The sequence below is a fragment of the Solea senegalensis genome, linkage group LG5, assembly GCF_019176455.1.
Source record: "Solea senegalensis isolate Sse05_10M linkage group LG5, IFAPA_SoseM_1, whole genome shotgun sequence".
In the NCBI taxonomy this organism is placed as follows: domain Eukaryota; kingdom Metazoa; phylum Chordata; class Actinopteri; order Pleuronectiformes; family Soleidae; genus Solea; species Solea senegalensis.
In genome coordinates this window covers 8,892,177-8,907,633 of record NC_058025.1, presented here as the reverse complement: position 1 = coordinate 8,907,633, position 15,457 = coordinate 8,892,177, and the positions used below count along the sequence as shown (strand labels likewise).

General features: G+C 40.2%; 1 protein-coding gene across 2 annotated transcripts; it reads left to right on the top strand.

Moving 5' to 3' along the window:
• Window positions 1-3,853: 3,853 nt before the first annotated feature.
• On the top strand, window positions 3,854-15,282 carry smarcad1a (SWI/SNF-related, matrix-associated actin-dependent regulator of chromatin, subfamily a, containing DEAD/H box 1 a). 2 transcript variants are annotated; one of them, XM_044026675.1, is made up of 24 exons: window positions 3,854-3,893; window positions 4,224-4,296; window positions 5,124-5,256; window positions 5,342-5,468; window positions 5,677-5,749; window positions 5,974-6,062; window positions 6,650-6,790; window positions 7,012-7,090; window positions 7,208-7,899; window positions 8,365-8,561; window positions 8,836-8,926; window positions 9,149-9,248; window positions 9,460-9,519; window positions 9,623-9,698; window positions 9,857-9,992; window positions 10,090-10,221; window positions 10,372-10,464; window positions 10,641-10,758; window positions 10,871-10,986; window positions 11,150-11,338; window positions 11,423-11,541; window positions 11,917-12,099; window positions 12,273-12,382; window positions 14,231-15,282. In XM_044026675.1, exons 3-24 carry the CDS (start codon window positions 5,129-5,131, stop codon window positions 14,290-14,292), a joined length of 3,111 nt encoding a protein of 1,036 aa, XP_043882610.1. In that variant the 5' UTR covers window positions 3,854-3,893; window positions 4,224-4,296; window positions 5,124-5,128; the 3' UTR covers window positions 14,293-15,282. The 2 variants fall into 2 exon arrangements, with proteins under 2 accessions (XP_043882610.1, XP_043882609.1); XM_044026674.1 differs by having other exon boundaries at window positions 3,854-4,296.
• The last annotated feature ends 175 nt before the right edge of the window (window positions 15,283-15,457 follow it).

The following is a 15,457-nucleotide window of genomic DNA, read 5'->3' as shown; positions in this document are numbered from 1 at the left end:
ATTTGTAAATGCACCAATAAATGAGATTAAACTGTGCATGAAAGAATTACAAGCCTGAGGTGTGAAAACAGGGTTCGTTTATCACAGATGAAAGTCACTGGAGCTACCAAACTATTTCAAACGGGGCCAATAAACTGGTTAAAGACAATAATATACAGATTTTGCTCCTTAATCTGTCTATGGAATTTCAAAGTGGATTGCCCTAATCTCATATATTCATGGCTATGTTATATTTTTAACATGAAATGTGTTCAGCCCTCTGAAAGAGCTTTCATATGGGGTGGTGTATGCATGTGTCTCTGTGTGCGTGTGTGTGTGTGTGGGGGTTCCTTGACATCCCAGACATGTTACCACGGTGACAAGGTGCTCCCTGCCGCCGTCGGGTCTCGGCCAAGTTGGGCGCCATGGTGACTGGGTGGTGACAGACTTTGTGACGGTTCCACCGGGACACCATGGTTGGGTCAACCTTAAAATCGCATGCAGACATGGACTCACACACATGCACTTGACACAGAGACGGCGATTTTAAAAGACGTCAGCATGATATATAACTATGAAATGCAAACATTGCATTCATGCGCGGTTTGTATGTACATGTACTGTGTGTGTGTTCTTGTATGTAAATCTTTATGAAGACCAAAAAACCCATAAAACACATGGAGTGAGGACATTTTAGCTGGTCCTTGAAGGCGCTTATTGAGGGTGAAGACTTGGTTTTAAGGTTAGGCATTTAGTTGAGGCGGTTATGGTACGGGTGTGTGTGTGTGTGTGCTTGTATGTATGTAATGTCCTACGAGGCATGTCCTATGAGGCAGAACCTAATGTCTGAGAAACTGGTTAAGGTTAGGGCTAAAGCTCTGTTTAGGTTGTTCAAATGAAATGCAATGCAGTGTCCTAAGAAGTGTGTGTGTGTGCGTGCATGTGCACACCCTCTGATATGTGTACATTCATTTCGTGTGGCGACTGATACGAAATTGAAAATGGGTTTCCACATGCAGTAGAGTGTCATATCATCTATTTTCCATTTGCGATGAGAACAATTACGGGTTTTTATCTATGTTATGTCCTGCAGCCAAAACATCCATTAAAACATCCACAACACTCCTTTATTTTTATTTATTTATCCAACGGCGTGTGTGTATGTGTGTGAGCTTGTATGCACATCTTTGTAAGGCCCAAAAAAATCATAGGAAGTGGGAACATGTTGGGAAAAGTTTATAGTTACTGTTAGAATTAGGTTTATGTCAGGGTTAGGTTAACGGTTGGGGTTACGCATTTATTTGTGATGGTTAAGGTTTGGCTAAGGGGCTAGGGAGTGCATTGTGTGTGTGTCACTGACTTGCCCTGGTGTGTTGGTGCACTGTGCCTTCCTTTCCGTTTGTACATATCCATATAACAAAGTAAACATACACAAAAACCCTGATAAAACAAACAGGAAAACTCAAAACAACAAACATCTATCCTCATGCAGATATCACCCACCCGCACACATACACATACAAACATACACACACAAAAACCTTGACCAGGAGGACAGAAGAAGGCAAGGAGCCACTGTTCGAGCTCCCCGTTGTGAAGTGTCATGACCCCTATCAGACTCTGTGTCAGTCTGCCTATTGTGCCACGAGTAGAGCGCGCACACACACACACACATGCACACGCAATGCTATAACTTACATGGTCTCCATGACGATAGTAGGGGCGACAGTAAGGCGGCAGGATGGCGCTGAATTGACTGCTGGGGCGTTCTGATGAGACGACATTTACTCTGAGTGAGATCTGCAGGTACAAACACATTCTCACACAATGAATGTGAATTTAGTGCTTGTGGTTTGTGGTTATGAAGGACTGTGTAAATTAGCTTGTGATTTAAGATTTAAAAAAAGAGGAGTTTAATGTAGTCACACTATGTCTGTGTGTGTGTGTGTGTGCACGTGTGTGTGTGTGTGTGTGTGTGTGTGTGTGTGTGTGTGCATGCAATGGTTGTATTTGCCATTGACTTTGACCATCAAGACCAAATGAAGACAAGACCTACAAAGACCATTGGGGACATGATTGTTACTGTTATTATAAAAAGAAAGGTTGCTCTCTAAGTCATGGTTCACATTTCATTAAAGAGCAAACATTCAGTTTTATTTTTGTTACTGTAAATTCTGAAATAGTCTTAAAAAACGGTCATCTCTTTTGGTAAATGGTCTGTATTTAAATCTTGATGACCACTCAGAGCTGCTTTACACTAGTTTTGCCATTCCCCCATTCACACATGCACATCTATCACACATCTACCCATGCATACCCATGTTGCTGCACAGCCATCACAAGCAATGAGGGTTAAGTGTCTTTCTCAGACTTCAGCACACTAGCAGAGCTGGGAATTGAACCCACAACTTTGATTCTGAATTCCATGTAGTCCTTATCCTTATCCCAATCTTTGTCACTGGTGAACCACCAAATCATACTATATTATAATCTGTCCTGATCCACTCATATCTGGTTAGTTATAAAAGTTATTTGTGACTCTTAATTTCTGATTGCATCTTAAATTGGAGCACAACAATCCAGCACATACAAACGTCAGTTGTCAGTGGAATAATATGACCTGTGACACAGTACATATTTAAAGAAAAACAATGTTTAAAACTGTATGCTCATCACAAAATTGGCTGCAGCAAGAGGACAAACCACACAGAGATGGGGAAGTTGCAGAAGCAGGTAAAACTCATCATATCCCATCTCAGAAAATGTGTATCTACTGCCCTCCTTCGTTCAGTAGAATGTATGACAGTGTCAAAAGAATACATGGTGTTTCTGATATGAAATGGTGGCATCTAGTGGACACCATACAGAAATATGTGTCTTGGCTATGTGGAATTGAAATTAGAATTTGAAAATACATTTTATTTCCAATAAAACTTTCTTATCATGGCATGTGTCACACACATGTGAAACTAATAAAACTGCACCCATTTAAGCTGCTAGTTCTTTTAATTAAGTGACTGCTTTTGGTCAATCAGCTTTTTCAATTAGAAAACTGGAATTCAACGCCAGTTTATATTAGAGATCGTACAAGTTGTGTTAGTTTTAAAAAATCTCTGAACACTTGGCTGAAGGCTAATGAACTATGTGATAATTGACCCTTGTATGTACATAAGTTTAGATAGGACAATTGACTATTTGTAGGGTTTTATTCTGTGTGACCTTGTCTCACATGTGTTGTCTTATGTATTGATAGTAGTGTCCTTATTGTCGATAATGTCTTGTGTGATGATGTTGTTGCTGTTGTTGTTTTCTTATCTGTATCGTTTAGTAATAAACAAAGCTAAACTAAACTAAATACAGCTTGGTTAATGGTACTGATGTTTACTTTGCTTTGCTTTATTCAGTTTAAAAATTCATGGCATTGCTATTTAATTTACATTTATGTCCTTTATGACAAACCAATGACGTAAAACAAAACTACCCATAGCATCTTGGAGGGCACTAACCTTTTCAACACAAAGTACAAATAGAGTAGAACACATTAGAATCCTTATATAATCTGTTGATCTTGCATTATTCTCACATTACATTTACTCAGAAACACAAAAATAGAATAAGTCCACGACATTACAAGATTTGTACAACTAACAGTTGGATAACAAAAGTAGCTCCCTGCTGTGACCTTACATCACCACAGCACATTATCCATGGTCAACTAATTTTTAAGATAGTTCACCACCTATGGCATGGGTTTGGAGGAACCCACAAGCAAGCGCAACGAGATGAACAGAACCGGAAGTATGCTATAGTGTACTATCTTGTTTCATAAAAGAGTTGCCACCCACCGCTTCCCCTAACCAATGAGCGGAGCCGGCACCACATCCTCCAGGGCCACTCGAGTTCGCGGGAAACCGGTACTGTGCATTAGGATACAACACATATATTTAGATTGAGGACTGAACAAATAGTTCGACACGGTTTGAATCACTTTGACTAAACAATACGCGATAGACCAGCGAGCTGACACACGTTTAAACCGGCGTTTTACCAGACCGCTGCTCTCATGCTAACATCGCATCGTTAGCTAGGTTGGTACATAGGCTAACAGTAGCGCTGCTTCATGAGGCTAGACAGAGAAAATAGCAGTGACTAGACAGAGACAAAGGGCTACCGTTGTCACCCATCAAATACACTGGAGTGAAATGAGTTTGTTCAATTTGGACCGTTTTCGTTTCGACAAAAAGGCGGCGTCGTCAGCTAACAAAGGCGAAGACGGCGGCTCTAAGAGTCCAGAATCGGAGAAGGAGAACAAGCCAGGTAAATATTAGCAGGCTTTAAAGCTAGCTGACATCGCTGGTAGCCAGGTGTCAGGTGTTCTACCGTTGACAGTGGTTACATTTGGTATTGTTAAAAAACAGTGTCCATATGATACGGTTTTGGGCTTGTGTACATGTGTCGCTGCATAGTTTATTTAAATATTTAAATTGCATTATCGTGAATGCTGCGTGTTACGCACAATGAAGTGGTGGAATGATGCAAATACTTAAAGTCTAGCATATGGTCACAGTCACAGTCACGTGTCACTTCCACCCACTGTTTGTCTGCCAGTCTGTATATGAAGTTAGGAGAATTGTCATTTGAACGTATCACAGGCTACTGCATGGTGCTCCATCTCCAGTTATTTTCATAGATCCTTTCTGGAAAGTGAACTAATGGCTTAATTACCCCGTTATTACTTTGTCGTTATAATGTGAAAACACTTTGCATTTTTGCTCTCCTTGTTATTACCTTTCATATTGTATGAACAGGTGTTGAACAGAAACGCCAGGCTTCTGCACTGTTATTAAATATGATGGAAACACACCGTACTTCTATTGCAAGCAAGGCTGAACACTGACTTGCACTTTGTGTTTGGCCTTGTATAATTTAGATTTTTATGTAGTTTTTGCCTTTGATATGTCATCAATTAAGCATATTAGCAAAACCTATTTTCTAAAGTAGTTAATTATCTTCACACGATTGAGAAACAACTCGACAAATGTTCAAAACAGTATACCTTTACAGATTCTTTCTTCTTATTTTGCCTCATTTTGTTGGTTACAGATGAGTCTGCATTTGTAAACTATTCCATTATGCATTTTCAGCCAAGATGAAATCTGTCAGAGGCCCACCGAAGCCCAGAGGAGTAGTTTTTGAGGAAGTTGACATAGAGGATGATGAGGTCCCCTCAGAACCAAAGACTAAATTGACTCAATTAGCCTCCAAAAGGAAATTCAAGTAGGTGTCGATCTCCAATGATAACATGTGTCACATGTCTGCTAATTTATAATGCCTTACTGTTTTGTTGTCCTTTTTCCTGCAGGAATCCAGTTGTGAAATCATCAAATAAGGTATCGCATCATGTGGATGATGAGGACAGTGAATTGGAGGCTAAGATTGACAGGCTTCTCGAGATGTTTCCTCAGTTAAGGAGGGCAGAGCTTCTAGAGGTGAGTCAAGCAAAATTAAATACTTTGTCACCTTTTATCACCATGTTCATTTGCAGGACCTGTTCTTCAGTGTTACTTGCTGTTCAACACAAGTGGAAATATAACACTGACTTAACTATTTCCATTTTGGGGGTAAATGACATGTTGTGTTTGTTTATAATCCTGTTCTTGATTCTTTGAAAGCCTCTTATTCTGTACCCCTTTTCAGGTCATTGAAGACACAAGCACAATGGATGGAGCCGTAGCTGCCTGTCTTTTGAAGTTTGGTGATAAAGGAGAAGGTAAATCATGATTCTTTATGAAGAATGTATCTATCCTAATTTTTTGGAACATAAAGAGCATTTAAAATGTAGTGCAAGACGGTGTACATTGTATACGTACATTTACATTGTGTGAAACCACAGTGCTAAACATTAATTACTATACCTGCCTAGCAGTCCAAGTTTTTCATGTGGCAATTTTGATAACGATAACATGATAACAGCTGCGATGTCTTCTGTCCTAGAACAAAGCCGGAAGAGAAAGGTGGATGGATCTGGAAGCTCTCAGGACAGTGGAGTTGCTCAACCTAGCAAAAAGAGGAAATCATCAGTTGTAAGATTATTATGTATTTTGTACTTTTCAGCATTATAACACATTCCAGTGCAGTGGGCACGTTCTAGCAGATTCACCTTTACACGCAGCTCTACAGTGCTATGAAACACAACACATGGTGTTGAATTCTTGTGGATAATCTTTTGTAGAGTAATTACCAAAGTCACAAAGGGAAGAAGTTAGCTGTAAGCTGTATCAAACACTGTTTTCACAAAGGCCTAATTGATGATTGAGGTTTGAGTAAACAACAGTCAAACATAAAAAAATCATCTTGGCATTAAATTTAAATTCTAAATCCATTTATCCTCAGCTGTGACGGCACATTTCTACCTACATAGAACACAGCATGACCCAGACCTGAGAGTACAAATGTGGAATACAGTCCATTTTGCATTGACTATAACCTGGCTTCTGTGCCTTGCTTGTAGTGTATACAGTCTGTGGAAGTTTGAGCCCTGGTGCCTTGTGTGTGTACAAAAACTCTTTTGGATCAGACAGATTGTGTGTTTAACCTGATGTTGTAAATCAGTATAATCAGTATAAAAGTTTTGGTTTACACACATTTGTTTCCTCTTGCATTTAAATAGGCCTCTGCTGATAATGATGATGATGATGATGATGACGATGACGAAGATGAAGACGACGATGAAGATAAAGAGCCAAGCTGGGAGAAGCGGGAGGCCATGGTGAAGAGACTGCAGAAAAAGTTTCCTGACCAAGACAAGGAGGTGAAGATGCTTTGTCCCCTTTGCAACACTATCAGCTTTTTTCAAGATAGAATTTTAGTCCAGTCTGTTTTTAACTCCTTGAATTAAATATTACTTACACAACAAGCCAAATGTAAACCTATGGGTATGTGATATTATGTGATGGTACAGAGTTTTTAACTGTTCAGCATTTTCTATTATCAGTTTTATTGCCTGACTCTTGCTGATGTCTGTTGTTGTAGGAGCTGCGGCTGGTGCTGCAGGAACACAACTGGAATGCTGAAGAAGCTCTGCAGGTTCTGCAGATGTTTTCTGAACCAGGTTCGGAGCACAACCGCTGTCATCACAATCTAGTCATCTTTTCACTTACCTCGTGTTTATGTGTACTTCTAACTTTCAAGCTGTTCAACTGACTCCGATGTTGTTTTCTTTCATCAGATAATAGCAGCTTTAGCTCTCCTGAGTCTGAAGAAGAGAAATCAAGTAAATCAAAGAGCAAAGACAAATCAAGTAGGAAGCACAAAGAGTTGGGGCAACACAAAGATCACAGACACGGTGTAGGGCGGAATGATCCTGGACACTCCAATGAACTTGAACCCCTCAGTGAATCAGATTTTAACAGTGGAGACGACACAGAAACTACAAAAGACAGTGAAGATGAATCTGACCAAAATGAAAGCAAAGGTTTCAAAAATAATAATAGATGTTCCACTCAGACTACATGGCTTGAAACAAGTTCTCACTCAGTGTCTTCCTCCTCTTCTGTGAAGAATATATCTACCTCAGCGAAGCCCTCATCCTCTTCTGCCAATATGTTGTCCAGATTTGCCAGTGGGACCAGTATAGCTAAGACGCAAGCAGCAGAGAGCAAGAGAAAGGCACGAGCCTCACATGAACATGTTATTATTTCTGAGGGGGAAGACGATGACGAAGAGGACACCGTTAGCAGCGAGTTTGACGACTCGGACAATGAGCCAGACTCTGAAAGTGCCATGACCGAAATTAAGAGGGAAGTGCTGAAGTTTTTCCAGGACGCATCAACAGACGAGTTGTCCCTGATCTCTGGGTGTTCTGTCAAAAAGGCCCAGAAAATTGTGGAACTGAGACCCTTCGATAGCTGGAAAGCCTTGGTAAGAGAGCAGGTGTATTCCTAAACAAATACATGGAATTGACATGAAAATGTCAGGTTGACTACATGCAGGTAATTTCCTCATGGTAGATAAAATTGTTTTCAGATGCGCCAATGGGGGGGGAGTGGAAAATCAAAATCTAAAGCTTCTCATAGTCTACAGAATACTTGGAAAATTACAAGCTCAGTCTTCTGTATAAGACATTTTTTATAATCTATTGAGTAGCTGAACACCACACCCCCTGATATATCTGCATAACTCATCTAATGTTCTTTTATCTTTCAACAGTTTTTCCCCCATCTATATGACATTGTGTAAATATTAAAGGTCCTGTACTGTCCATAATCCTGTACTGTATATTTGTCATCTCATTCTGCAACATTGGGCAGTAAAATTTCTAATCACTAAATATGTTGTGCATAGTAACTTGACATAGTGTATAAAGTCTTACTCTTTCCTGTTCAGGCTGAAGTCTTTCATAAAGATAACGGACTCTCTGAGGACTTACTCCTTGGCTGCAGACTTGTCCTCAAAGAGCGGAAGGTTGTCTTGGGGCTCATGTCCAAATGTGAGACCATTTCCTCAAAAATGGTCCAACGGGTGACGCGGGTGATGGAGACGGGCAGTGGGGTCGCGAAACAGCCCAGCTTACTGAACAGCCAGTGAGTAGAGTGTACATTAACTACACGGAATAATTTGCTAAAATAATTCTTTAAATGACAGTCGGCCAGTTCTGTTTTACTATTTTCAAGTTTTGTCAAGATTAATATTCATATTAATGCTCATCTGCTGATGTTGCCTTTTTTGTAACCTTTGAAATGCATATGGGCTACACTATGTATTGTGAATATACCACTATTGCAATATCAACACATGTGATATACATATTGCAAATGACCACAGGAGATAGTCAGCTGGTTGTTGGGTGTCTTTCAGGTTGCAGATGAAACCTTATCAGCTGATTGGTCTGAAGTGGCTGCTCCTTCTGCATGAGCACAAACTGAGTGCCATCCTTGCTGATGAAATGGTAAGACAACACACTTAAAGAGGACTGGCAACATTTAAACACCAACAGCAAGTAATACACAAATGATTGGCCGTAAATCTAATCTAAAAATGTTCTTTTATAATATATTCAAGCAGCAGTGTCTGTCTGGATTTTTGCTGCCTTTTTCTTTATTGCGCTTGATATCTGTCTGACCCTGTATGTTCCCCTCTCTCTTCTTTACCTCTCTGTCATTCCTCCCAGGGTTTGGGCAAAACTATTCAGGCTATAGCGTTTCTGGCCCAGCTGTATGAGAATGGAATAGAGGGTCCTCATCTCATCACTGTGCCTTCATCTACACTGGGTAATTGTCTCATTTTGCTACTTTGCTACATAACCTAACTACTTGCATTCGTTTGATATTTAGACTCCAACGCCCACCCCATGCACTGCTGGTGCATACACACAAACTCTCCTTTGGACTGATAGTACTGCATGGCAGAGACAGTTTTTAAAATAATGTGACCTAATTATTTTTGTGAAAAGTGACATTTTTCATTTTCTCTGTCTTGTAGATAACTGGGTGAGAGAGCTGAAGCTGTGGTGTCCGACCCTCGGTGTTCTAGTCTATTATGGTAAGACTCTTCACAATGAAATTGTGCCATTTTGTGTTTGTTTCAGTGATATCTAAAATAATGTTTAATGGTTTACCTAAGTGTGTTTTTATGTTTTATACAGGATCTGTGGAAGATCGCCGCTACCTCAGATATGACATCCTCTCTGGCAAGACTGACTTCAACGTCATAGTGACCACGTGAGCAAACATGCAGACCTCCTGCTTTATAGTTTTCTGTAGATTACTGGTACACAGTAGCTTCTGTCAGGGTGGACATCCTGAAGCAATTTTTCATGTCCAACTCATCGATGAGCGACTGAAATATTTTTCTTTTTTGACTTTGTTTTGTTTTACAGGTACAACTTGGCTATAGGAAACGACAACGATCGCAGCCTTTTCCGCAAGCTGAATCTGAAGTATGCCGTCTTTGACGAGGGTCATATGCTGAAAAACATGAACACTCTACGCTACCGCCACCTCATGGCCATTAATGTTAGTCCAGTGTCATTTTATAATACATTCATATCTGCCTTTCTTTCCTTTACGGATACGACTGACATAAAAGTTTAAAATGTCTCTTGTGCTTCAGGCAGAGCATCGCTTGCTGCTGACAGGAACTCCTTTACAGAACAACCTCTTGGAGCTGATATCGCTCCTGAACTTTATCATGCCCTCTATGTTCTCCAGCTCCACCACACAGCTCTCCAAAATGTTTTCTATGGTAAGTGTTTGTGTGAAACATGGTGAAGCTCACTTTGGGTTAACCCTGGGATTGGCTCCTGTGGCCCTCATGTGGAGGATAACCCATTAGACAATGAATGAATGAATGAATGAAAATATACACATTTTAATAGTGTATGTTATGTTTCAGAAATCCCATGAGGAGAGCCGTTTTGAGAGGGATCGCATTTCTCAGGCCAAACTTATCATGAAACCATTTATCCTCCGAAGAGTCAAGAGCGAGGTGAGTTGATTATTTATTTTGTAATTTTTTGTAGTGTTAAATGAATTCATGTTGTTTTTTTAAGGATCTTCTTGGTCAAAACCATTTGGGCAACAGTATAATTGTCCAGAGAAAATTGTTAATTACAACCTTGTGCAAGTGCTGTGAATAACTAATGGAATGGTCTTTTTTTTCAGGTCCTAAAGCAGCTGCCAGTAAAAGAGGAGAAGGTGGAGTTCTGTTCAATGAGTGAGAAACAGCAGGTGCTGTATGACTCTCTCTTTAAAAAACTCAAGGATTCCACCAGTGGTGCAAGTAAGCCTCATTTAAATAACTGCCTCCTATTATACTGTACACCCCTGCATTTATTAAGTATAACAGGAAGTTGGTGTTTGGTTAATTGTGCTTCTCTTTCTTTTCTCCACAGACCGCGAGTTGTGTAACGTGATGATGCAGCTGAGGAAAATGGCAAACCATCCGTTGCTTCATAGACAGTACTACACCACAGATAAGCTTAAAGCCATGAGCAAACTCATGCTCAAGGTCAGTCTTACTTACCAAACCTTTTCTAACACCAGCCATTCAAATGGCTATGCCATTAAATAACTCAATCAGCATTAGTGCCAACCTAAGTCCATCTCTCAAGTTATATCTCTGCTTCTTTATTTTCAGTGTTCCATCACTTCTTCTTGTTTTCCCTCCTCAGGAGCCAACTCACAACGATGCAGATGCTGCTCTGATCCAGGAGGACATGGAGGTGATGTCGGACTTTGAGCTGCATCGTCTGTGTCAGCAGTACTACTCCATCACCTCCTACCAGCTAGACACGGAGCTCCTGCTCGACTCTGGGAAATTTCACTACCTCACGGAGCTGCTGGGCTCTCTCAAAAACAAGGTATAGGCAAGTCATGCAGGTGGAGTGCGGACTGCCTACAGGAAGGAGATCATATAAGCACACTTTTCTTTTCATCTATCACAGGGAGACAGAGTGGTGTTATTTAGTCAGTTCACCATGATGCTGGACATCGTGGAAGTGCTCCTCAGACATCTCAAGCACCGTTACGTCCGACTGGATGGATCCACACCCATAGCTGACAGGTCAGATTTGTGTTTGATTTAGTTTGGGGAGGGCGGCATCCACTTCAATGCTCACATGTTATTACATGCTTATGACAACAACAAAAAACCCAGTGTTGTGCTTTGAGGGAACCACCAGTTGCTTTGCTACAGCTGTAGTGAACCTCAAGTCAGATCGTCGGTTTACTGTAAACATAGCACAACATAACAGCTGGTTTGACTAAAATCACATCACCATCTGCTTAAATACAGATCAGATTTACTACACATGTCTTGCGATAGGACTAGTATGTAAATGTGTTTTTAAAGCTGAAGTTGGTGGTAAATCAATAAATCTAGCATAACATCTTCTACACATTGTGCTACACGACTAGAAGGTTTTGTTTTGTTTTGTAGGATTGTGTTGATTGATGAGTTCAACACGGACCCTGACATATTTGTGTTCCTGCTGTCAACGCGAGCTGGAGGCCTGGGCATCAATCTCACCTCGGCTAACGTTGTCATTCTGCACGACATCGACTGCAATCCCTACAACGACAAACAGGCAGAGGACAGGTGTCACCGTGTCGGCCAGTCCAGGTGAGATGGAGTCTGTTTCTGAGTGACACTCTGTAGTCACTGAAGTAATATCAGCATTAGTTGTGTTAATAATCATTTAAAACAACTTTTATATGGTAAAAACTATTCCACTGCAGAATTTTGCTGTTGTCTAGATCTACTAAAGTGATGTCGTAAACCTTGCTGTGTGTCAGAACTGTAAAGGTGATCAAGTTGATAAGTAAGGACAGCATAGAGGACTGCATTCTGCAGCTGGGCCAGAAGAAGCTCAAGCTTGAGAAGGACATGACGGCTACTGACCAAGGTGAGGAGATGCTGTATGAACACACACACACACACATCCACATGTTAACTGGCATACACACATAAACAGTATTTAATTGTGATTGCATTATGATTTGCAATATGAGAGGGAACGGTATAAAATTAGTTTAAAATGATTACAGTGTGATAGTTGTGCAAATATGTGATAAACAAAGATGTTTTCTTCAGTCTGTAGAGTACGTTGTGTATAGGTTGGGACAACATTAAATCTGAAATGGTAATTTATAAAGTAATTTTATAAAGAAACATTGCGACTGCTGCGATTTGAGAGTTTCAGCAGGCCGTATTGCGATTTTGATCAAATTTAGATAGATTGTTCAGCCCTATTCATAAGTGAAGGGAATGGATAAGAAAAGGGTCTTATTTATGTAAAGAGGCAGTAATTCAACACTGAGGATGGTTAACTTTATTTCAGATAGCTTTTAAAAGTCCCGACTACAGACTGCTTCACAATTCAACAACATAAATCAAATCAGTTAAAGGAAACAACAACAGCCCGTGAGTGGTGTGAAAAAAATATTTAAAAAGTATGACTCCAAGAACGGTCCTCTCAGAAAAAATCTTGGCTTAAGTCTGGATTTGAAAGAAGTCACTGAGCCGGCCGACCCACTTTCTTCAGACGGATAGTTTCAGAGCCTTGGGGCTTCAAGTGGAAATGCTTTTGTTTTCAGCCCAGTTTCAATGATAATAACAAGATAAAAAGCAGATAAAGGAAAAATGTGTTTTTTTAAATAACTCGAGCGTGAACATATTTCTGCCATTAACTACAAACCGCTTTTGATAATCAAATATGTTGAGTTTGCAAATCCGTTATTTTTTTGATTGTGAAGGTGACTAAGACATCCCGTCCATGTGTGGTACTTCCAGTATTCGTTTCCTTCACACATCTGTGAATGGACCGAGTTGGCATTTTTTAATTTTGAGTGGGAGGACGACATGAAGAAGTGACCTCATATAACGTTTGAGGATGATTTTTTATTAACGGTGCTAGGTCTGCACGATAAATCGCTTAAGAAATTGCGATCTCGATTCACAACTACACGTGATCTCATTTCTAAATGACATCGATTCTTCTGCATTTTATTTCATGAGCTGCATTGCAAATTAGCAATCCCGTTTTCCTCTCGGAGTTTCTCTTGTCGCTGCCTGCTCTCTCAACATACAGTATGAAGCAAGCGGCAGCACACAGAACATAGGAGAAAGTGTGTGCTTAGGAGAAATAAATACAAAATGGATGGTGATGAAAACGTAGGTGGTAGTGACGGGAATCACACAACCACCCGACCCGAGCTTGTGCCGAAAAAAGGTTTGCATTTGGCCTGTTGTCACGATCGCAGGCTTTCAGCAGTGCTGTTGCTAAATACACCAGACTCCTCTGTTAAAGGATGAGATTTTAGACATTTCCTTTGTTAAATGTTGGAGATTGACCCACTTTTTCAGGATTGTTAAGTCAGGGAGACCTGCAGCAGCTGCTGACATCACATTTTATAGCATAGCTACTGCTCTGGTACTGGATGATCTGCTGTAAGTTTATTTTTATGAAGTGAAATGAACAGACATCGGAATGCTTCGGTGGCTCAAGTTTAAGGCTTTTAACCACAGAGTGTGTCCTTGTTCCTCAGAGGAGGAAAAAAAGTTTGTACAGTGACCGTCTTATAAACCTCTTAAAAAAAGTTTATAAGACAAATATTCCATTCTAACGTGTGTGTGTGTGTGTTTACAGCTAGCTTTTACTATCAAACACCTACATGTTTCAATTTTTATTTTACTGTCCTGAAGTGCTGCTCTTTAATTAACTTGTGATTATTTTTTATTTGTCCTTTTTTAGATGGGCAGGCGACCATAACTGAAGATATGGCATCTTTGCTCAAAGCGTCACTGGGATTGTGATGCACGAGCAGTTGAACTGAAACGACAAACACATTTTGATGGCGTTCCCGTGAGCCCTGACGTGAGTTAAAACACCACTTTTGTATCCATGCTGGGGGAAAAACTACTGAGAACCACGCTGCCATCTCTGGTACTTAGATCAGGTTGACCGTGTGAACATGTCAGCTGTGCTGAAAACACAATTTTTACATGTTAATAGTTTGTTTATGAGCGTAAATGTTGAAGGCTAAATATAAAATGTGGACTCTTAAAGCCTCTCCTCTCGACATGTTACTCAGTAGTTGAAAGAAGACTTGAAAGACGTCGGTTGGTGAGAAGAAGTTCTCACCAACTTCTTTTTAATGTGACTTGTAGGAGTAAAAAATATGACTGAAACACATGTGATGTGAACGTAGCCTTGGGTTGTTGACATGTATGGAGTTTTGCCGTATCCTGGTAAGGACTGAGTATGTTTGACTAAAGCTGTTGTTGGAAATGTTCTTGTGCAGGTGGTACACGGAGAGATTTACTTTATCATCATCATTCCTACATGACCGTGTCATGTCCTTTAAATGAAAATTAGCAGCGTCCAGGGTTAACTGGAGTGAAACTGTTGCCATTTACATTCATTTCCTCTGTAACCATCCCCATTTCAAAATAAAACGCTTTACAGTTTTGTTTCCAACAAATTTCACCGTTTCAAACTGCATTTTTGAATTGGAAATAACTCATTGTTCAGCCCTGCTCCTAACACTAATTCAGTGATATTTTTCAGCCAACAAGAATTGTATGCACTTCATTAGATTCCTAGCTCTTTTTTTTTTTTCTCCATTATATCTCGAGCCAAGTGATAAAGAAGTTGTTGATGAAAGAAACAGCTGCTGCCTTCACAGACTGTATACGTGGCTAATGTTGTTGTTTGTGTTCTGGTGTAACCATAAAAAGCTTTTTACTAAGTCGTTTGTAAGTTTTTTTAGAATTCCTGTTTAAACTAATAAATATTGGAATAAATATCCGTGTGGTCATGTGTTGAGAGTCGAGATTGAAGCAGCTGCCGGTAGATTGTGTACGATCGTGTGGCACCAAGCGGTCACCGGTTTAGTTTTTATCCATTTTGGCCTGGTATGGTTGTCGATTACAGGACGAAGGATAAACGATTGAATGAACAAGGTGTGATAAACTCTAA